The following is a 22,865-nucleotide window of genomic DNA, read 5'->3' as shown; positions in this document are numbered from 1 at the left end:
TCCGCTGCTCGAATAGGCCAAGTCTCAAAGCCATACAATAAATCAACCTGACGCCGAAAGAACTATACTCAACCGAACGAATTAAACCAATGCATTTGATTTGATAATTTGAGAACACAGCGAAAGTAAAGATACTAGACGAACACCTATTATTGGCATTCAAGCAAGGTGACCAATAAAGCCTCACTTGAACTGAGACATATAGAAAGAGCCAGTTGAATTCCAATATAGGTCGAAACAAGTATTTCGAAACTCCGTGGTGAGTCAGAATGTTAAAAAAGATACTCTACTGAAAAGGCATTTAAAGGTCGGACGAAAACTGTTGCTATCACACAGGCCGAAGCGGTAGAAATCACCAATTATCCCAGTGTTAACAGAATAGAAGGCGTGGAACTGGTAAGCGTGTGGGGAACGGTTTTGGTTCAGTCGAGCTGACACGATTAAGGAACAAGAGCCGATGGAAACTAAGATGAAACTCCTCCAACCCATCAATTCAAGATTTTGGCCAACACACTAACCGACAATGGGCGTTAATTGACACTCAACAATGGTCTAGTGTGATAATCTGATTGGTTCCCCGTCTGCCTTAAAACCTGGCCAACTTGGTGACTTTGTCCACTTGGCCTGATAGAGCTTTTGTCAAAAGCGAGACGTTGCTTAAATAGAAACTAACGATTGCTTACCAAGACTTTCTGAAATTAAAGTTAATAAAGTTAATCATTCAGTTGTAGCACCTTTTCGGCGCCTGACTGCCGTGCCACCAGAAGGAAGCTCGACGGCTGGGATACTACCAGGTTGCCCAAGCCTAGACAGGGGAAGTCGAGAGACAGAGGTCGGGTTTGAGCCATGAACCTTTCGGTCAGTAAATTCGCGCTCTAACCACTGAGCCATCTCGCCCCTCAGAAGCGAAAGCTCAGTCTGAAGGCGGATATGGTTCATTACCGAATAAGTCATGATTCACCTGAAGGAAATTGGAGACGCCTTTGAATTCAGGATTTTGGGGATTCTGTTTCATTTGAAAACCTTCGAAAATCCAACAGAATCCTTTTTCGCGGTTTGTTGTCGCGAAGTTTGTTGAGGAACAGACACAAAATTCTTTATCGCAGCTACCAATACTGCACCACAAACACCAGTTGATTGACGCTCCACGTCAATCAGTTCATCATTTTTATCCTCAGTCGAAAACGCTACTGTCCGAGAGTCGCCATCGACACGACGTTTTCCGTGACTAATATGCAAAATACTGTTGTACTAGCACTGAGAAGTGGTGCAGAGTCCACTGAGTTCATTGTAAGTGGTGATCAAATGCCATTAAAACCCCTATAAGATATACATACTACTGATGTCCCACTCATCATTGTTAGTTCCACTGCCCATCATTATTCAGCCAGAGTTCACCCAATGTTTTCCTTGTGGCTACGTAACTGGAATCTGAGCGTATCTAACATTTGTGGCAAGCAAATTGAGACAAGTGACTGTATCCCAAAATTACTGTTCAGCTAAGGTTTTACAGAATACGGAAACTTCACGGGCCACTTCACAATCCCAACAATGGCTGCTACAGTTTACAACCATACGATCTAACCAGATTCTCTAAGCCATCAGTCACAAGCATTATCCACCCTAATCAGCCATAAAAACTGACCTTCAATACTCAGAGTTTTCTGGTTCACTCTCCATTTCAAAACTCAACTAACTTCACTCGGCCCGACGAAGCTTTCGTGTTAAAGGTGAAACAAATGAGAACATAAATCCACCGATTCTTTACCAAGCCTGTCAGGAACGAAGACTTCGATCAAGCTTGCGCTCCTGAGATCACTGTGCTGAAAATTGTATGTACATTTCTAGCGAACCATGTACAGTAACCTGAATTACACGGGTCGGATTCTGCCCCTAGTGAGCTCGTTCATAACGACCGTAACTCAAAATTACCCACTGATGCAACCCCATAGGGGAAGTCTTCAGCGAATAGGTCAAGCAAAGTCCAGATATTTTTTCAAACCTTATTAGAACACGGAATTGCATCTTGCGTGCGCGGTACTGGTTGAGCAGCCTATATGCGTCCTTTGGCGAATATCGTGTGTGTTAGCTCCGTGGTCTTTGGTATGGGGTAGCTGCCATGTACGGTCGTTCAGTCGAATATTCTGGTTGTTCTGATAATCTCAACCCGACTACAAAGTTAGCGGAAGAAAAAAATCAGGAGGGTTTTTCTGGATAGACTGCCCAGCCTGTAGTCATTCAGCCATCCTCACATGTACTGAGGACACGTATGTCGTACAAATTGCTACCTTATTATCTTGTAGTCACAGTCTGTATCATTTCGAATCATGGGAGACAATACCAGTTCCTTTAGTAGCATGCTGCAATACAGTTAAGAAAAGAGAACAGTAGGATCTGGGAAGGGAATATTACAAAGAAATAAATTGGCTAGCTGCTCACTACCGAAAATCCGTGAAATACAGCGTCGGCAGAAGACACGGATCTCTGGCCATACTTAACACAGATTGTTGCACTTACTGGCCCGGTAGCTGCTAACAGCCGGATTGATTCTAACAGTAGTTCACACGTCCCAGTGCAACATTCGTGATCGACCTACAGGACTCGGTCAGCGTTCGATACAGCAGTGGGTTAGTTGAATCATTGGTGGCTGATCAGATGGCCGACACAGGTTCCATAGTTAAATCGTAGCCTACCTAACGGTGATTTGACCTCTTACACCTCCACAGAACAGTAGAGAACGACTTTACTTTTTTCTTTATCGAAGTGGTACATTTGCACTAGCTATGTGCATTGGGACTTTCAGCTGACCGGTGATATTCTATTCCTGCGGAGAAGACTCGGCACAGCTGTGGTTCCGCAAGCAACTACCCATTATCTTCCGGTTGCTTCTGGGCTAGAAACAAGGTTGTTGATTATACCAATAAATCTTTGATAACCTTAATTAGCTTGGCAATCAGAATTTGTACTGCAATTTTTAATACGGTCAAGCTTTTAAAAGGATTTGTTCTAGTAGCACCATAAACACGTTGACTGTCGGCTGTAGTATAGTAAGCCGTATAAAAAATGACGCGTAAGTTGAGAAGTGTAGCCGAATTGAAAATACTGGCTATTCCTTCACAGGTTATTTGTGTTTGTGCTGAGTTTTTTAGTTTTATGATAGTTGTTGATCCAATATCCGTTGTCTGATGACAGGTTGAACTCATTTTAGACATTTTGTTTCTATGTAATAGAAAAAAGCACTGGATGTGATACAGTTGCTTGTCAACAACGTGCTAGCAGACTGGCTAGAACGGTAACATAATCTTGTGTCACACGATATACGCAGATAAGCAAAACCCTACCGAAATGTGACGGTTCAAAGTCCCAGTACATATGTGGGCCGAGCAGCCGCCTACCAAGGTATGCTATGATTTGGTCTCTGCTGTACGAAAAACCGTTCAGCTGTAGCACCCTTTCGGGGCCTAGCTGCCATGCCACGCGAGGGAAGCACGAGGGCTGGGATACTGCCAGGTTTCCCAAGCCTAGAAAGGGGAACTCGAGAAGCAGATGTCGGGTTCGAACCACGGACCTACCGGTCAGTAAATCCGCCCTCTAGCCGGTGAGCCATCTCGCCCCTGCTGTACAAGGTATGTGCCTACAAACATCACAAACGAGGGATTCAGCTGGGTTCCAGGTGAGTATCTCGAAAAGCCAAGTTAATTTGCAGATGTGTGTATATTCGCTAATTTCGTGCAAGTTGGTTTCAAGTAGAACATATGGTTGACGGAAACTTGGGGACTGTGCCTACCTGATGAGCCCCAAGAAGGGGGAAACCGGTCATGAGCTGTCGGCAAATTTTCAGCAACCTTATGAGTAGTGGAGTACAAGCACCAGTATCCATTCACACAGTTTGTAAACACAGTAATTTAACGGAAACCAAATAGGTCGAAAAACTAAATGTGTTGGCACATGGAGCAATTGCGGGCTGTCATTTATCACATAAACGACGGCAGTTGTGCGATACGCACCCCAATGGATTCGCTGCGTTTAGTTCAGGTGAGAGTTAAGGTGGTCGGCTTTATCAAAATAATAAAAATTCTGCTGTCTTGTCATTACGGTAACCTCCGGGACAAACATGTCTAGTGAAATATCCTTCCTTTCCAGAATACACGACTCACCCTTCTGTCGACCACGAACTGGTGTGGGCTATTTGAAAAATAACAAATTCTCGAAAGAAGCTCGTTTTTATCAACAGTGGTACCGTTTTAGTGACTAGCATATTGGTCGCTCGAAGGTTTACTATTTAATTGTGTTTTATAAACTAGGGGAACACCGCTTCTGGGCTTCTTTGTGCCGAAATTAGTAGCATAGTATCGCAGCCAACATTATTTATACACAAGAGGCCGGTCTAGAACAGTACTCACGGAGTGCTATTGCAGAGGCAGCTTTCCACCCCAACTATGAGTTTGCTCATAGTTGTGAGGCAGTGGTGGTCTCGATAGGATTTCGCCAGACGTCTGATGCATCTCCTATTTTCAAAGCTATAAGTTTCACCTCACACAACTCACCAATAGGTTTGTATAGACTGCCTCACATTGGACTTTGGATACCAAACCTTACTCATAAGACACTAGCAAGACGTAGGGAACATTGACAACCGGTTCTCACTCAAAGGATTACTTCTGCATTCGCCAATCATCAGACAGTTCTCTTTAATGGGCTGTGATAGCTTGGTCTGATCCAAGGGTGAACAAGAAGTGCATGGAAATTTGGCGCTCGCTACTCCGGTACTTTCCGTGCACATCTAGGTCATAGTATGATGAGCCACATTGCCCAAGGTCACGATCAACTGCTGAATGACCTAAAATATGGTAGTCAGTACATGGCCTTTCCAATATGTTCTTACTCGAAGCTAACAGTGTTTATTCCGAGATACACAATTGCCGATCAGATGGAGAAAAATATCACCTCTATCGCATCAAGACTTGAAATAGTCTCTCTGGTTCTATATCTGTAACACTTGCACTTTTAGGATATTTTCAGATTTGCTGTTTCACGACCGAAAGATTGCTCGATACAGCTGATACAATTTTACTGACCTACCATTTCGCTTTGGGGTGAATCACGTTTCTTTACCGGAAGTCAGCTATTGGGGTGAAACATTGCCGTACGTATGGAATATTTTCTATCCAGTCGGAACAAGAACATATGTGTAAGAAGAATGTGGCTTAGTAAATACATTAAACTGCTTTCTGGCCACAAATAGTAGCAATCGATGAAGTCATCAGGGTCACATATATCAGACCAACCGAAAACGAATTCATTTTGCGGTAACGTCGACCTGTGTTTGAACCATTCACACTTCTCCGGCAGGTATGGGAAAAGCTGGTAGAGGTCAGAGGGCTTACGTCAGCAATCAAACTGCAATTCGTCCACCTCAATAAGGTCTGTAGATGAGGTTCGAAGACGTTTGTTAGATGTGGCGGGCTGTTCGGTAATGCGTAAAAGTTGTTTTTCTTGTCTTGACAGGGCCCGTCAAGCACATCCGCTGCACTCACCGTCGGTAACGTTTGTATGGCTCTGTATGTCATAGCAACAAAGGAAGTGTGTACGCACAAGGAGCTAGTGAAGCCAAAGGAAGCTTGTAGACCCGATCATCTACCGGTCTTGGTAGTCAACCTTAGCCGAAAAACACCAGTTAAGTTTGTCAGGACGCGCTTAGACATGGGAAAAGTACATGTGCAGAGAGTGACGCATCCCCAAGGTCACTGTCAGTACGACACCTTCGGAAAGCAGGTGCGTTGGCGGAGCCCACCAAACACGGCTTAGCAACAGAAGACCAGTGGAGTGGGGCTGAAGGTGTTCACGACCGAGCACAGCCATCGGCTGTACAGAACGAACACACTTGGCCGTTTGGTCATCATACATATTTACGCAGAAGCTCTGTATGTTTCGTCCTGACAATACACCCATGTCCAGGGTTCTCTGTCTTCTTATCGCGTAGTCTGGCAGGCTCAGTGCAGGCGTAACCAATAGACGGCCACCCACGATACAACAGTTTACTAATTGTTTTGGAAAAACTAGCAATAGTTTGCAAGTGGGTAAGATAACACCGGTACCGAAAGAGAACAAGTTTTGGGCTTATCGCTGGTGTCCCCGTACCTGTATGTTCTTTACCTGTATGGGATTATGCTCTTCAACCGAAAGGACGATATCCCATTAGACCAATAAACACATCAACTTGAGTATCGTCAATCTTGCTTCAAGATAGTTGCCGTTGCATGCTCCGTCTTTTCGGCGCCGGACGTAAAAGCCAATTATTCATTAATTGTACTGATGCTTTTTCTAGTGTAGACAGGGCATGGTCATGGGGGTTTATCACTGAGGCAAAAGCCGAACAGAGCCCGGTCCAGTCAAAAGAAAACCTTACAAACTGCACATTGGACAAACGTGAGTAACCAAGCAGGATTGGCAGCTTATTCTCCAAATAAGTCAAGGAAATGCCTATTCTTGGTTCTTCATCATAGCAGAATACGCTGAAGTCACAGTGAATGCATTTAACTCTCGGGTTTCTGGAGAACCCAAACAGCTAAAGACCATACAGAACTAAGTTGGCAGCTCGGCGGGTGAGTGCTTCTACTTCTCGAATATCCTGAAATGTTAGGACTTATTTTTCCTCATCTGCTGTCGACACCACAATGCCTATTCAGTAACAAGCAATCCCTCATTATTTTCAGGGTGCTGTCCCCAAACTGAGGACTCCCACGGTAAAGTATCCAGGTGTCACCTTATCAAGAAATCGTGTAAATCGTTCAACTGTAGCAACCTTTCGGTGCCTAGCTGCCATGCCATACGAAGGAGGCATGAAGGCTGGGATACTGCCAGGTCGCCCTAGCCTAGACAGGAGAAGTCGAGAGACAGAGGTCGGGTTCGAACCACGGACATTCGGGTCAGTAAAGTTGCGCTCTAACCACTTGGTCCATCTCGCCTCCTGTTGCCTTATCGAGTAACCTCAAATGGTTGCTCCTATCCTATATATCGGCTGTCTAGACATCACCGTTTGGCTTTTTATATTGTAACACTGTAAACACTTTCTGCCTTCCTTAAGTTTATCCATCGTTAAATGTCGAGTATTTGTATTCTCTTGCAATGGAAATATTGTTCAATTATCTTCTACCTCTTTCTCTTGAGTAAGGTCAGGTTTATAAAATATCTCTATCAGTGAAGTGGATTTCAAAAGAATGACTTAGTTGACCTCGTAGAATACACGGATTCCGGGGCTTGTCCTAACTTCACCCAAAAATTAATTCTGACGTCTTTAGCCTTCTCCATTGGTCGTTCGCTAAAATCATAGTTACCTGATGTGCCGGTTTCAATTAAAGTTTACACTTACCTTAATTATGTGAGTCTTTAATTGGGTCTTTTTTAGTTAATCGCTATGTCCTGAGTAACAGAATTGCTTCTCATAAAGGACACTACTCACAAGGTTGCTGAAAACCCTTCGACAGCCCACGACCGGTTTTACCCTTCTTGGGGTTAATCCGGTAGCCGCAGTTCCCGAATTCCCATTAACCAAATTGGACTGATTCCCTTAAATACACTCATTTGCAAACAGATTCCATTTTCACGAGAGGAAAAAAGACTGTTTCTCACCTGTATGTATATTTCATGTGATTTTTAAAAAGTCTAGTGAGTCATTCTATCATTCTTCTGCGACACCGCTAACAATTAGCGGGCATAGAATTTACATGAGGGTGCGCAGATGTTTACCTGAGCTGAATTGAGAGGAAAATTTAAGATATGACACATATTGTAGATCCTTAATTTTACTTCCGCTGTGACAGTGTTCCTCTTCTTCATAAAGAACCATTTACTATAGGGCAAACACTGACCTTTCCCATTAAGAACTGAGGGTTTTTCAGACATTTCTGATGTGATACTCCCTCACGATAACTTCTTGATGTCCTGATACCGATTACCAGACCGATTTGTACCTACCTAGCCATGTTGACAACGACGCTCAGACAACAAGTTCAACCATATTAACTAGCTCTTGTGCGTCCTGGAAAGGGGGGGGGGGCTGGTTAATGAGTTTAACTTGTAAGCACGACTACAACAAACACTATTAATCCGACCAAAACATTGATGACTCAAGGCGCCAAGTTAAGCAGCTACCATTTTGAGCCTGTTGAGAGATATCAATTTGAAGATATCAACCTCAGTTACTGTAGAGGCAGATCACCCAGCTCATGAAAGCACAATAAGCAGTCAATTGGAAAAAAGTTTGGAACCGATTGAGAAGCCATCTTTTCACAATGGCTTGGTAAACAATCGGTAGGGTCTCATAAGGTACGCAATAAGGTAGGTTTTCGCCTGTTGCGTGGCTAACCGAGTGGACTTCAGCGCCTAAGCATGTTGACGGTCAGTGCTGGAATGATAATGGCAGTTCGAAAATCACGAACGGAAATCATATAGCTATCCGTGGCATCATCAGTGGCTGAAGTAAGCTGATTCCAATTATATCGATTACTGTTGGAGGAGTTCCAGTTGCTGCTATGTCATACAAGCAAATTAAAATATGGTCCACGACAGCATGCTGGGTGGATACCTAAGAGAGTCAATTCGAGTGCAGTCCTTCTTCAATTGGGTGAACGAAAATCTACCCTCTTTAGCCTTATTGCCACTTCAGGACATCATACAAGTATCATACTAACATCAGTCCAAAATTAATCAAGAATATGCGGATTGTTTCAACGATCATTGCAGTAGCTGGGCAACCAAGGGCTATCTGAACTACACACATTCTGAGATTCAGTAGTGCAAGTTTCCCGTCTGAGTAACAAACGGAAAGTGGGTTGTTCTACTTTTCGGGTGAATAGTTCGCAGAAACGTCCTGTATTGTAGAATTCTAAATGGTCATGGCATTCTTTGTCTTCCCATCGAATTAGTTAAGTGGATAATCTAAGCTTGAGGTAACGCTCCAGAATACTCAGCTCAACCTGATTCAATGCGATACCAAATACGAACTTGTTTTCAATTATCGAAGCGAATGATCATCCTTCTGGACTTTGGAACACGACAGCTAAATAGTATGAGACGTCTGTTGTGCCAAATAAATGATGTATCCCATAGACGATTTTCCCATCATATTCTGAAGATTGTCAAAAATTAAGGGGATGGTTGAATGAAGAGACAAAGGAAAACGTTATGGGGACAGTCTTTGCGTCTCATTTGGCTATCTAGGACGAAAAAATTACGCCATAGACTGGGTTGAATTGGAAAACAATTCCCTCAGTTAGTTTTTTTAAAATAATATTTCCTTTCAAAATCAAACTACTGTTTGGTATACGGTACACTCAGACAAAATCCGGCTTCTGTCACAAGAGCTTACTTCTGCCGGATTCCACTGGATGATTTTAGTAGGGGGTAACCGCTGTATTCAGTAGGCAATATTTTTGAACACGTCATCATACGACTGACTGCAGATAACGTTTTAGAGCTCGAGACCGTAAGCTCGAAACTCTAAGGATCGCAAGAGCATTAAATAAACACGACCCTTATAAAAATGTCCCTTTCTCAGAGGTATCGCGTCAAACTAGTCACCTGACTGAAATGTTCACCTTTATAGACCATTCGTTGCGTCTTGGTTAACCACATCGCGAAATCTTGGGTTAACCAGAGATTCCGCGTTCCTTACCCATCCAATGCCTTCATATTAGCCTGGTCTGGGTATGTACCAAGTGGTGGTAACTAACTTAGCCTAAGTGCTTCCCTTGGGTTTCATGTAAGAGGTGGAACGAAAGATTGCCAGAGATGAGCGATTCTATCTTGACTCAACCCGGCATAAGCCAAGAAAGATATGCTGACTGAACGGATGAGATAGAGTTTGAGACGGGTATGCATCAAACAAACTCACGACCACCAGTGGTTTTTGTCACTCCACACTTAGCCTTCTTTTTTCCACTGTTTCCTTTTTTCAATTATTGGGAAAGCGAATGCAAAGTGTACGTCCGTTAGCCTGCCGAATTATACTGAAAGATCCTGAGGTCACATTATTGATCCTGGCACGATATTTAAGTGACCGCGTTTCACAACCCTGAGGCAAAATCAATGAGCAAAAGAACAACCTAACGTTTGTTTGACCAACATTGTGATTTACTCCTTTAGTTCTTCGGGCAATGTGTCACCGATCAACATTTTTTTCGAAAAATTCTGAGAGCTTTGTGCGCTTGAAGGCTCCACAGCTTCAACAAATTGACTACGTTTCGCACAAACTGCACACCTGAAGCCAAAATTCTGTGCCTGTAATAGCCGATAAACACCTTTGATAACTTTTCCGAGGTGGTTTCATCCCCATTTGAAGAGGAATGCTCAAATGCGATTAAGAGATTATGAGAAACTAATAACTCAACGAGATGTCACTTCGACCAGCTCTACACAGACATATTCGCCATATAGTTTGTTTACCTAAAGTGAATCAAAACTTTCAACAGTCTCACGCTTCTAGGGTACAGATATCATATGCCTTGGAAGAAGCGCGACGGACAGAGGCCATCCGCTGCTAGTCACAGAGGTCAAGCTCAAAGGATATCTGAACATACCATATAGTTTGTTTACCTAAAGTTGATCAAATCTTTTAACAGTCTCACGCTTCTAAGGTACAGATATCATACGCCTTGGAAGAATCACAAGGGACAGAGGCCATCCGCTGCTAGTCACAGAATATAGTTTGTTTACCTAAAGTGAATCAAAACTTTCAACAGTCTCACGCTTCTAGGGTACAGATATCATATGCCTTGGAAGAAGCGCGACGGACAGAGGCCATCCGCTGCTAGTCACAGAGGTCAAGCTCAAAGGATATCTGGACATCGGCCAATAACAACCCAAGCCAATGAGATCGCCAGCTGGACTGTCTCTAAANTGCTGAACTACTGTACACCGTTAGCCCTTTTGGCACTGACAATGTCACTTCGAAAAGTCACAAAGTGTTTGCAAACAAATTACCAAACAGCTCAACAACCGATGTCTAAATAATAGTAGGTTTTAGAAGTAAAAAAAACCGTTTGATTATTTTAATGGTGTTGCTTCTTTTTGTGTTGATATGTCTGGATCATCTTTTTTTTACAAAAAAACATCAAATGGGAAAATAAGGTTCTTGGGGAGTTTCCGTGTCCGAACAGAAACGCACTTCCCGCCAGGAAATGTTAGATTAACCTCCATTCTGAGTTCCGTTCTGTGAGACTCCCACAGCATTTGCTTAAGAATTGTATCAAGATAAGATAATGTCTGGGCATCCTAAATTAAGCCATGCCTACTTTCCATACAATAGACCAACTAAGGTAACTTTGCTCTCCGTCACGAGAAAATCACAGGAATTCAACTCAAATGTTGTCTCATTTTTGGGTCACACGATGCAACTTGTTGACTAACACACAACACATGGACTATTTTGTAAGATATAGGGAACATTTTATGGAATTTATAATGGCACATAGTGCTCATGGATGACACGCGCATAATGCATATACCTTAAATGCCAACGTAAAATAGGTCGAACTGCCCTTGATGAAAAATGAACCAGCAACCTAGCAAGGGTGAACCTACATTTCAAAGCATAGCTACATGAAGAACTATTCGTAATACAAACAACCCAGTGTTTCAGGTGGACGTACTTTAGTTGAACACACAGCACAGTGGTCCTCGGGTTTTGCTTTAGCACTAAGTGGCATAGTTTTGGATAGTGAGCCGAAAAATTGAAACGCAACAGGCAAGAGGTTGGTTGCAGTTACACTCGAATTATTGGTCTGTTGATTTTTCGTTTCTACTTACAGCAGCTTCGACTGACCTTTTACAATCATTACCGGTTGCGTTGTAACGACTTTGCAAGAGAACAGCATGTCCACGTAAGTTCTGACAATCGAACTTGCATTCAAATCAAAACGATGGTTCGCCCGGCTTGTCTTTCTTCATACCGAGTGAAGTAGGATGTCATAGTAAGGTGTATTGCTGCAAAACCACCATGTTATACTACACCCAGTCCTGAAAATGAACAACCCGGTACGGTCGAAATGACTTTGACGAAACTAAACTTTTCTCTGCATACACCTTCCAAAAGGCCAAAGGCCTCTAAAAATGCAGCAAATAATACCGTATTGGGAGCATTTAACTCTCATACCCAAGAGAGGTATTATTCGATCACAGTTAGGTTGGAGGTCGCTATAACCCACTTATTGTTGATCGAGGGAAACGGCAGAGAAAAAGCAGAACAAATCGAAGATGTTTTGCTTTTTGGTGATGATAAACTTATCAATGCGTATTGAATTAAAAAACGGAATTGATTAAGCAAGCTCGTACCCTCAATCTTACATTTAGCCAGTTCTAAACGGAAAACAAAAACGTGAACTAAGATCCACACGACATCGGCTAATGGTCGAAATGGTAGTAATATCCAAGCATCTGAGTGTGATTAGAATCGAGGGTGTGTAGCTGGAGAGTACAGAGCGGTCTTTTATAAGCCAGACTGACACGTGACGATGACATCATTAGCAAAAGGGACAGAAAGACCAATCCGACTAGAGTTCACGTGATTCCACTCGACTACACCACTCTCGTAGCACCAAATCATCCACGCAGACGGATGAAAATTGTAAACGACACTAAAAAGGGATTTTCATTTGAAGAACTGGATCCTAGTCTCAACTCAAATCCATGTAGGTTTCCCCCATCGGTCTTGCCACTAGTTGACCCACCCTAACGATAAAATCCCTTAGCTTACACCAAACACTGACTTAGATTGATGGCAGGAAGAGATCTTACTTACTGGTTCTCTTTCAGCTTAGAATCTTGACCGACCTCGTAACCTAATCACTGGACCTGACGAGACTTTTGTGTCAAAAGCAAGACGTTTCCCCACAGTAAGTTTACCGATGATTTTCCAAACTTTTCCAAAAAAAGTTAGCTCAGTTCAACGATCTCAGCAGGTCTGTGTGAATCTCAGTGTGACGGTACACTGACTGAATGAATTCAGCCTTACATTGTCCATCGATGCACGGGATGGAGAGTGATTTCATACTGCAACGTGTGCTTTCAGAGTCCATACTTCTATCAAAGTGTTACTTAGCCTTTCTTTTCAGCTACCATGACCTGTTTTTAAAGTCACTGTGGGCGTTGTGGCCATACATGGTTTCGGTCGATTAGCCATCCTGTTAATCCGCTAGTCATTGAAACTTGACGGCGATTTAGGTTCTGGTCCACTGGGAGGTAAACATCAACATGAAACTTTGTTGACTTTCCATTTCGCTACTTTCCGAGCGTGGCTCAAGCAGACCAACTCGTTATCCAGTGTTGAATTCAGACATTCATAGGTTCGATATGGTTAGCACTATCTCATATGGTGCTGGTGTCCGTTTCGCTCGGGTGATAGGATAATGTGGACCACAGTGAGTATGAGTGCTGGTTCGGTACTGTTTCAGACTGTATGGCCCTGGTAAAATAGGTGAAGCTAATCAATGAAGTTGAATCCCTCTACGATGCTAACTCTAGACTGACTTGACCCTGTTGTACACACAGGCGCTCCCGGTAACGTTCAACAGTTGCCGGATCCGTGTGAACTTGCTCTGTAAGATGTATTAGCCTCCAGTCAATTGAATCTGCCAGCACTGAAAAGAGTCAAGCGTACATGCCACATTGAATAAAAATTCCCGAAAAGTGAGGCGTTTAGACATCATCGAACATCTAGATTAACACAAGTAAAAACGAGCTTTTCGGTGAAGTGCTGATATGTAGCCCAATGAGAATGCAAGAACTGAGCTAACGTCAGGTCACCCAAGCATTGTTGCATTTCATCGAAGATCATGTATTGGGTGAGACGGTGCTCGCACCCTTCCAGTCTAAGTTGCAGTGTATTGCTGGAGCGGACGGCCCCTAGTGAGCACTGTGGTTCCACGTTCTTGTGCCGATGCAAAGCCCTTTTGAGTCCTTTTTGTCACAATTTTGTGGGCTTAAGCAAAAACAGCTGTTAGGGCAACCAATAACCAATGTGCTCACCATGGAAGAATACTGGATATACTGATGTGCTATAAAACCATTGTTAAACTACCACAATTTGTCGATAAGATGTTCATTTTTGTGGGAGTGCTTGGTACCGTGGAGCGATTTGAAAGCAAATGTCCGTATCCCTCGTAGCTTGGCTTTCGCGTTAGTATCCTCTTCTTTATTAAAAACATGGATCAATATTAAAATAAGTCATAAGGGGGGGTGAGGTTCGATTCACAACGAAGACGGTAGTGCGTAACTGGAAATGACAAGCGAGCAACAAAACTATTGCGGTGTCACACTGCACAAACTAGGTTTAAAATTACCGTTTTAGCTTGCAGAGTGGACCAGCTAATCGCACAACACAATATCTTACTAGCGGTTTAGTTCTGGACAATAAGTAAACTTATCAATTTTAAGCCAAATCTGGCAAGACTACTGTATTCCTTGTCAAGTTTATAAAAATGCACAAAGCAATACGGTCACAGAAAAAGCACAAAAGTGATCATATTTTTTAATGAAACGATGTGATTGAGGGAGTTTTATAATTTGAGAAGTAGACATAACCCCCCGAGTAAATACGGCTACGACAGACTAACTCTTAGATATTTAACCAAATGATAGTTAGAGGAAAGACAGCTGATAAAGTTGACGCCGAAGTTTGTTAGTTTGAATAGTACAACTGGCATGTTATCAGGCTTAGAAGTAGATCGATACACTTCGAAATGCTTGACTGTGAGCAGACAACTTCAGGACTTCATCTAGAAGAATCGTTTAGTTGTAGCCCCCTTCTGGAGCCATGCAACCTGAAGGAAGCACGAGGGCTGGGAGTACTGCCAGGTTGCCCAAGCCTAGACAGGGTAAGTCGAGAGGCAGAGATCGGGTTCGAACCACGAACCTATTGGTCAGTAAATCCGCCCTCTAACCAATGAGCCATCTCGTTTCCGATTTCGCTTAGGACGGTTTCAGTTCACATGGTCCGAAATCGAGAAACCAATACAATACTGTCCTTTGCTTCTAGTCTGTGCAGGAGCGTTTTTTAACGTTTGAAGGGGGAAACAGCGGAGAAAGAATAGAAGTCTGAAAGGCATCCGAGTTAACCGGAACGAAATGACCAACGCAGATACTGAATGGAGTTTGGCTGTTGAAGCAATTAGAGAGATTATTAGGCAGAATGCTCATCAGGGAGGAGTATCACGAGAGACTTTCTGAATAGAACAAGGTCGAAATATCAAGCAGGGCAACTGGTACATGGTGCTATCCAACAGTTCTCGGATAATATTTAGTGTTTCTGGAGCCGGATTTAATAGTTCTTTTCACTCTTCAGAGACTAGACTTTTCTTTCAGACAAGACAAGGCGTGTTCTTCATTCGGTGTTGCTGCCGAATTCTCAGACAAACCATTCTACTCTTGATGAATGAATTCGGATTTCTTCATTGAAACAGCACTTTCTACGTTTGCGAAAACATCGGTGGTCGGTCGACCAACCTCAAGGGCCTGAAAGAGAGACTAAATCTCTATAGCCTAATCCACTCTTTAGTCAAGTTTAAGATGAACCCCGACTTTAAAAAGCAAACAGGATGAGACAACCTTTATTTAAAAGTTTCTAAATGGCTCCATGGAGCAAACGTGACTGTTAGTGTATCTGAGATGGCTGGTGCGGACCCATGCTTTTGAAGAATAAGGTAAACTACAAAAATATTTTTAATGCTCAGTGCTCAAAAGCTCGCTCACCGATACATGGCTAAACCAAAGATAGATTTTCCCACAACAGAGACAGATTGAGTGATGCACCTTTTGGAGCGTGTGACGACTTGTGTTCTACAAGATCCACTACTACACACACGGGTAGTCAAATAGGTGGATCGCTTAAGCTCCTGACAAAGCAATTCTTGCTTACCTCTGACGTTTGCCCATTGGCGATAGACAATACGAAGCGTCCTGCGTGGTTCCCTCGGGTTTATTAAAAACACATTTTGATTAGTAAGGTTTAGAGAGATCGAACACGTGACCGTTTGCTTAATAGTTTTAGACTTTGCTCTTTGAACCTCGGCTCATCGACCAGTCTGTAAAGCTGGCGAATTTCAGTTGAGCTGTGATTCTAGATGTAACCAGTTGTGAGCGACCAACTGACCGTTCGATTTGGTCATCGATCCTTACGAAGGACCTTATTGTTTACCAGAGGACAGGTCGGTGTCTGAATTAGTCAGCAGTTTGTTAGACCAGAAATCGCACCTAAAATCAAACTCACTAGTGTAAGTATGAACCACAGGCGAAACTGATAATCAATGGGTCACACCTCTGATATTTCTGCGGCCACCTGCTGTGTCTCAGTAGGGATGAATGTGTTTTTGAGACTGAGTTGTCTGGATCCAGCCACATCCATTCTCCTAGTAAAACAGCCCACGGCTTTACAAGCGTCAGGTGCTCAGTAAAAACGGATAGCTAATTAGAAAGAAAACTACTGACTAGTTACCAGTAGTCAGACGGTTAGCTGAATTGGTCACCAGCTGGTTGAAATCAAATCAGTTTCGCGCAATATTTGGTGGGAAACTACATTAGGTGCGGATCAATTATGTCTTAGAATCACCGATCGCTTGGATATCAGCCAAGTAAACGTTGATGAACGGGTGTTTCGCACGCTCCTACGTCGTACACACTGAGTGTCTTCAAGACAGCCTCTTTCCAAAGGAAAGTCAGCTCCAGGGTAATCCACAGGAAAAATCCATCGACGAATTTCCTTTAGGATTTCCTATTTATGCAGAGAGCGCCCTTACCTTGTTAGGGATTCAAAGATCTTGTTCCCTTAGGAGTGGCTACACTCCTCAAGATATGTCGTGAAATCGACAATCAGTCAAACTATTCGGGAAGAACCAACATGTTTTAAGGGTCATTTTGAGACACTAAACGACTTGAGTTTTGAGGGGGACAACCAGCACAATTTCAAGACTGTTCACAACTTGTTTGAGCTAGTTAATCCAACTGAATTCGATGATTTCAAACTAAAACTAATATCATACCTCTCGATAAATGTTGTAGTATACCAAATATTGAAAATATTCGAGCATAGGCTTCTCTTTCCCAATGATATTTCGTGGCTTTATTCATAATAAATAAATAAATAAGTAATACTAATTGCCGGCCGCAGCCTGTTTATCTGTCACTTCGCAAACAACGTATCGAAGGTTGGTGACCCCAGAGTACAATCATGGGTAGAATTAGCATACTCCTAGTTTGTTGTCATTGAATCAGACCAAAAAGTAAAATACGGTATTAGAAGTATGACCCTGGGACAGAATCTGTGACGGGAGCCGAAACCAGGGTACCGAGTGGTTTTCAGCTTGGTTTTATTGGATTCGCTGTTGTTCGATGTTGGTTTTGCACTACGACCTTGAAGATTACGAAAGATCTGATGCATCTTTTTGGAAAAAAGAGATGCAAGGAGACAACCACCAAATAAATAGAATAAGCCTTCTGTCGGTCGTCGAGTCCATTTTGAGTCAACAGTCATAAGTTCAAGCGAATAGTGGAGGAATTCATTCTGGCTCAATAATGGGTAACAAGCTTGGTCAGAGAACACTGAATGGTCCGTCAAAACAGGTCCCTAGTTTTTGGCAAGTTTTAACAACCAGAAGCACATATGATAATGGAAGACAATATCAACGAAGAAATGTTATCCTCGAAAGATATCTAGAAGATCACTTTTCGCAGTAGCCCTGTTCAAGGGGATTTCGCATCCAATTACTCGGGCTAAAAGTATTGACACTCAGTCTAACATCATCGACCGATAAGAACAGAAGAGAACCCTTTAGGGTTGGGTGCACTCTGCAGTAGACTGTCGCTCCTGGACTGCCGGCCTACGTATTATTCAAAATAGTCAACCGCCTTAGAAACAGTCGTTAATATGTTGACCTTCCAGTTGCTGAAGTTCTGAAGAGCTTACGAACACCGTTATGAAATGCCACACCCAAATAAGGCTACAGGCTTAGGTAGAATGAACCACAATGTGTCGCGTTATCGTGTATAATCCATCAAAGGCCGGTTTATTGCTGAGTAATTTATCGCCATACCTACTCGTTTGGGAGTCAAAATACCGTTGGACAGACTTATCACGGGGCGATTTACGGCCACACATTTGAACGTCTGACTGGCACAGAGCTTAGCAATGAATACTCAGAGTTTGTTTACCACCCAAAAGTATAACTTGGACAAAAACAATCAGAAAGTTATCAAACGAATGGAAGAAAACCAAGGAACGAAAGCTACGGAACCCTTGTTGATTGCCGTACACCTCTGAATCAGCCACTCCATCGGCCCTATGCTTGTTTTTTTCCAAAATGAAGAGGAGTGCACTAGTCATATGCCTTTGCAAAATTGATTCATCCAGATCGATTGTACAGCGCAGCAAAGTGCATTACTTTTGCCCGACTGAAAGCATTAGTGTGTGAAGTCAGACTGGCGTCGTGTGGGCGACAAGAGAACTCGAGCAAGACGGAAGGCGGTCACCAATCTGTTGTTAGAATTTCCAAAATATCTCCACGCAAAACTTCTGCTTGAGCAAAGATCTTCAAAAAACAAGCCATAGGCAAACCTTTCCGCAAAAAATAAAGGCGTGATATTTATGCAATGGTGATGTGTAAGTGAAGTGAATTTACTTCGTTCAAAAACCTAAGGATACATTATGATTGAGACAGGGCGACACTGAGCAAAACCAGGAAATAACTCATTCTTTCATTTTCCAGACAACCTTATTCTGATCTTAATCTGGTGAAGGCTGTTGTCGCGCAGCAATAAATTAGAAACGCGCAAACAACCAGACGGTAAGCAGGTTACGTTACAATCGAGACTAAAGTCTCTTGATGGTCTACTCTGATCGTGACGATTGTAACAAAGGGAGCATTTCATGTCCGAATCACCCGGGGAATAATGAACTGAGCTGGCATCCATTGGATAAAAGCATTTTCTAGGTCGTTCAATCGCACGATGAAATTTTTTTGACACTAATCAGTTCTTTCAATAAACCCCAAATGTTTTTTTGACGATAAACCGTTGCGGCGATATATCTGACTGAATTGCGGTTACGGTTAGGACCTCAAGTGCTTGCGAATTACTGGTTGATGGAAGTTCTGAAGCATGAGTGAGAGTAACCAGATACGACTGGTCGCAGCGTAGTATCAGTTAGACTGTTCGCTTCAAGCTATAAAACGAAAAAAAATTCTAACGCGGATCGCTAAACGCACCCATCGTACACGGCCGAAAATATTCTGGTCACCCAAATTGTCGTGAGTTTTTACATGGGAACGAGTCCGAGAATTCTAATGAAAACCGAATACACAACGAAACCTTCTAATACAACCCGGAAAAAGCATAATTCTAAGAATTTAAAGCTTGTTGAGTCCAGCTTTCCATAGTGCGCAACGTTACATGCATTCACAGTATAAATTGACACTCGAATGCTAACTTTGTCAGTTTTCCTCTGAGATTTCGTCCTGAAAAGCAGAGGGGTATCGTACAGCTAGCTGTTTCATCCTTACTGCGCATTTGACGAAACTCTGGGGAGTTTTGAGTTAATTACACTGCTAACCAGTTGTTCGTGTCCGCATGTCTCTGCTCAGACTACTGGTCGGTATGTCACGGGTTCGAGAGACCCTTGAGTTTTGTGAGATGCGCACGGCTAATGATTCCAAATAAGGATGAAACAGCTGCACAGTGCTTCTTTATTTTTCAGCACAGGTTAGCCTCTCTTACAGGAAGAAATCTTAATAAAAAATTATGAACCACCTTGCTCCGCCGTCAGTTGTCGCTTGACTAAATTATGTACCTACGTACACAAAACAATCAATGCAACCAGAGGAACGTTTAAGGCTCATCCTCTTGGTGTCTCGATACTGGTTTGTGAAAACACTACCCTGACTAACTCTGACCGAGTTCCGAAGCCCCAAACTTTACACCTAGAGCTTTCTGTAGCACACTGCCTGGGTTGGTCAGAGGAATGACGCCAGAACTGCTGGCGAATCCTGGGTTCAGCGATCTGACAACACGACACTAGCCTCGGCTGTCACAACACATCGTGAAGTTCCAATTGGCTTGAGAGACCCAAAGGCAAAATGATAAACTGCGTGAAAGAAACAGCTCCTTGTGTGCAGTCAAGCAAACATGAGCGAAGTAGATTGCTTGTCTTCGAATATGCATCACTGTTGCCATCTGCGAGAGCTGGGATCTGATTTTTTCTCAAAAGAAGCACGTGGATTATGCTGACAACCTAGAAGAATACGGCATCTTTTCGTGCAGTAAAACGTTGGGCTGCCAGATTCCCACTGCTAAGATGGGTTGGGCAGGTTTCGAGAAGGTTCGGGAAACTAACGTTTCCAGGAGGGGATTTCGAATTGAAATATTAACTCAAGCTATACGTGTATTAATGCAACAGCCTTCCTGGGATGTGGTATGGTGTTTGCAATCCGAAGGGCTGTCAACTGCCAACCGTGGACGTCGCGAGCACGAGTTTTGTTAATCATATTCAGCCGAGTTTGTATCCAAAATACGCTGTCAACTGCCACCGTGGACGTCGCGAGCACGAGTTTTGTTAATCATATTCAGCCGAGTTTGTATCCAAAATACGCTTGGTGGTTTTTCAACTTCACCATCATTCTCGTATGTAAGTTCAACGTGAATTCTTGTAAGTGCATACCTTATTCATTCATCCTGACTTGGAGTAAGCAAAGAAAATTGTACCAATCAACCAAAGTGAGGAGTTAATGGTCAAGCTTTCGGCATTCTGATGACAATATGATTACATTCGTGCTTAGTTCACCGTGAAACGTACGGGAAGTTTAAATCATCATCCGATCTTTTTTTATGCTGACACCTGGCTTTATGACTTAATTTATTTCAGAGAATTGGATTTGCTGATTGGGAGTCCCTGCTTAAGCAGATACGATTGAGAAAACATTAATTCGTGGTATTTAAGAAAAATCCCTACACCCAACGGTTGCATCAGGGAACAAAACGAAATGAACTCGGAACTAATTGTTCACATATACTCACCACGAATGGCCCCTGTGCATCGTGTTGGTCTTGCGGGCTTAGCGATTTCGTCGCTGACTCAGGCTTGAGTGCCATGGTGCGATAGCTCCCTTGCTGAATCAAGTCTGCCCACCATGCGACGACAGGAGGCCGGATCGACTGGCACACTGCAGCGAAATCGATTCGGACCGGCGCTCCAGGTAGCAGCCACTCTGCGAAGCACGCCTGAACATCATTAGCGTGAGTTGATTGGTTCATACGCGGTCTAGTGCGTAGTGAGCTGCGTCAAGGTCAAGTGTAAATTGTCCAATCGGACAATGGATTAATGTGAGCGAAGCTAATCGTTCCCTGACCGAAGTGGTCGGACGACTCGGCTATCGGTAAGTCGTGTATCTGCGGTCCCGATCGGTGTGCCTCGGCTGTCTTTATGAGTTGTCAACACTCCATTTTTGTCGAAGGCATTTCCGTCCACAGGGGGCCTCGTGACAAATCAGTATATGGGTGGGAACTCTGGAAAAAAATTGAGTGCCGCAAAATGCGCTGTTCTGCCTTCCTGTAACTGACCAGCAGACAGACAAGGAACTCGCCCACTGCTGTGATGTCACGGGGCTCGCATCCGGACCCAAACTCTCGTAATGCCATATGTGTTATTGGATTTCTTTGTTGTTAAGTTAGCCGACAAGCGAGAGAGCGTCCTTGGAACGATTTCCGACACAACCGAGTAACATAGACGTATGCACAAACTAGTTCAATCAGAAAAAAGGATGTAGCAGAAATGTAGCAATCCAACAGTCAGATCCAAGTTAAATGCAAGCCACAGATCCTGATCTTGAAATTCAAGATCACAGATTGGTAATCTTTCACAATTTCGTAAAGCATGCCCAAAGATATGGAAATCAGTACCTCAATTACTCAGTTTTCTGGCAGCTGAAAGTCTTATAAGTTGCTTTTATTTTAACCACAACTTTCAAACTAGGTACCCACCATATATTACTTTACTCTTCTTCCCAGACATAATATTTTACATTCAATTGTTTCATGGGTTGGTCGGAGTTGTTCAATGTGGGGTGATGAATGAATTCACATACACAACTAGAGTCTGTCCCAGAATTTATTTTGTGTCCGTTGTCCCAATTACCCGCGGAAGCAAGCAGGCCTTTGCTACCACATACTACTTGCACGCCTCATCAGTAGTATCCATCGTTACACCCGTAGTTATAGGGCTCATTTGCAAAAAAGACCTCAAGTAATATTGACATACGTTTTGGGGCTCTCATTCCGAGTGAGCCGGAGATAATGATCCTGAGCCTATGAGGCATGAGGCGGTGGTAGTGCATGACCCTTGTAGGACTCAAGTTTTTTCATAGTCTAGCATAGTTTTATATTCTTCCGCAGTGACCTCTCACTGAATAGTCCTGGCATTAGCTACCGTGTACTATGCAGACAAGACACAAAGGTTTTCAACATGTCAACGGAAACTGGAAATCGCAATAAAGAACTCAGTAGGATTAGTCAGGCAACTCATGTTCCTTTCATAAAAAGAGCTGAGTGGGATCCGCCGGTAGGTGGATAACCCAGAAACCTCTCCATCAACACATGTAGAATGTAGCATCCATACGGTCCTAGGGTGCATTGAACTCTTCAGTTAGAATTAATTTAATCCTCAAAGTGATTTGTCCCTTGTATGATCTATTCTAAGGCAGTGGGCAACCTTGTAGTTCCGAACACTTGTTCCTCGCTTAGTAAAATCTAAGGTAATTCTTCTTGGGCGATTGAAAATATCTACAACTTACTAACATTCCTATCGTCCTAACCGATATTCATCCAAC

At 43.1% G+C, this 22,865-nt stretch overlaps 1 protein-coding gene across 1 annotated transcript in view; it reads right to left on the bottom strand.

Moving 5' to 3' along the window:
- T265_07620 (hypothetical protein) overlaps positions 1-21,294 on the bottom strand; it is a gene marked incomplete at both ends in the record, with an annotated part of 112,011 nt that extends 90,717 nt beyond the window's left edge. The window contains one exon of the mRNA XM_009173188.1: positions 21,058-21,294. Coding sequence (XP_009171452.1) covers positions 21,058-21,294 — 237 coding nt within the window. The remainder of the gene's footprint in view (positions 1-21,057) is intronic.
- Between the last annotated feature and the right edge of the window lie 1,571 nt (positions 21,295-22,865).

The sequence above is a fragment of the Opisthorchis viverrini genome (genome assembly GCF_000715545.1).
Source record: "Opisthorchis viverrini unplaced genomic scaffold opera_v5_178, whole genome shotgun sequence".
Lineage (NCBI taxonomy): Eukaryota > Metazoa > Platyhelminthes > Trematoda > Opisthorchiida > Opisthorchiidae > Opisthorchis > Opisthorchis viverrini.
The sequence above is the reverse complement of the archived record's forward strand: the minus strand, read 5'-3'. Positions and strand labels throughout refer to the sequence as shown.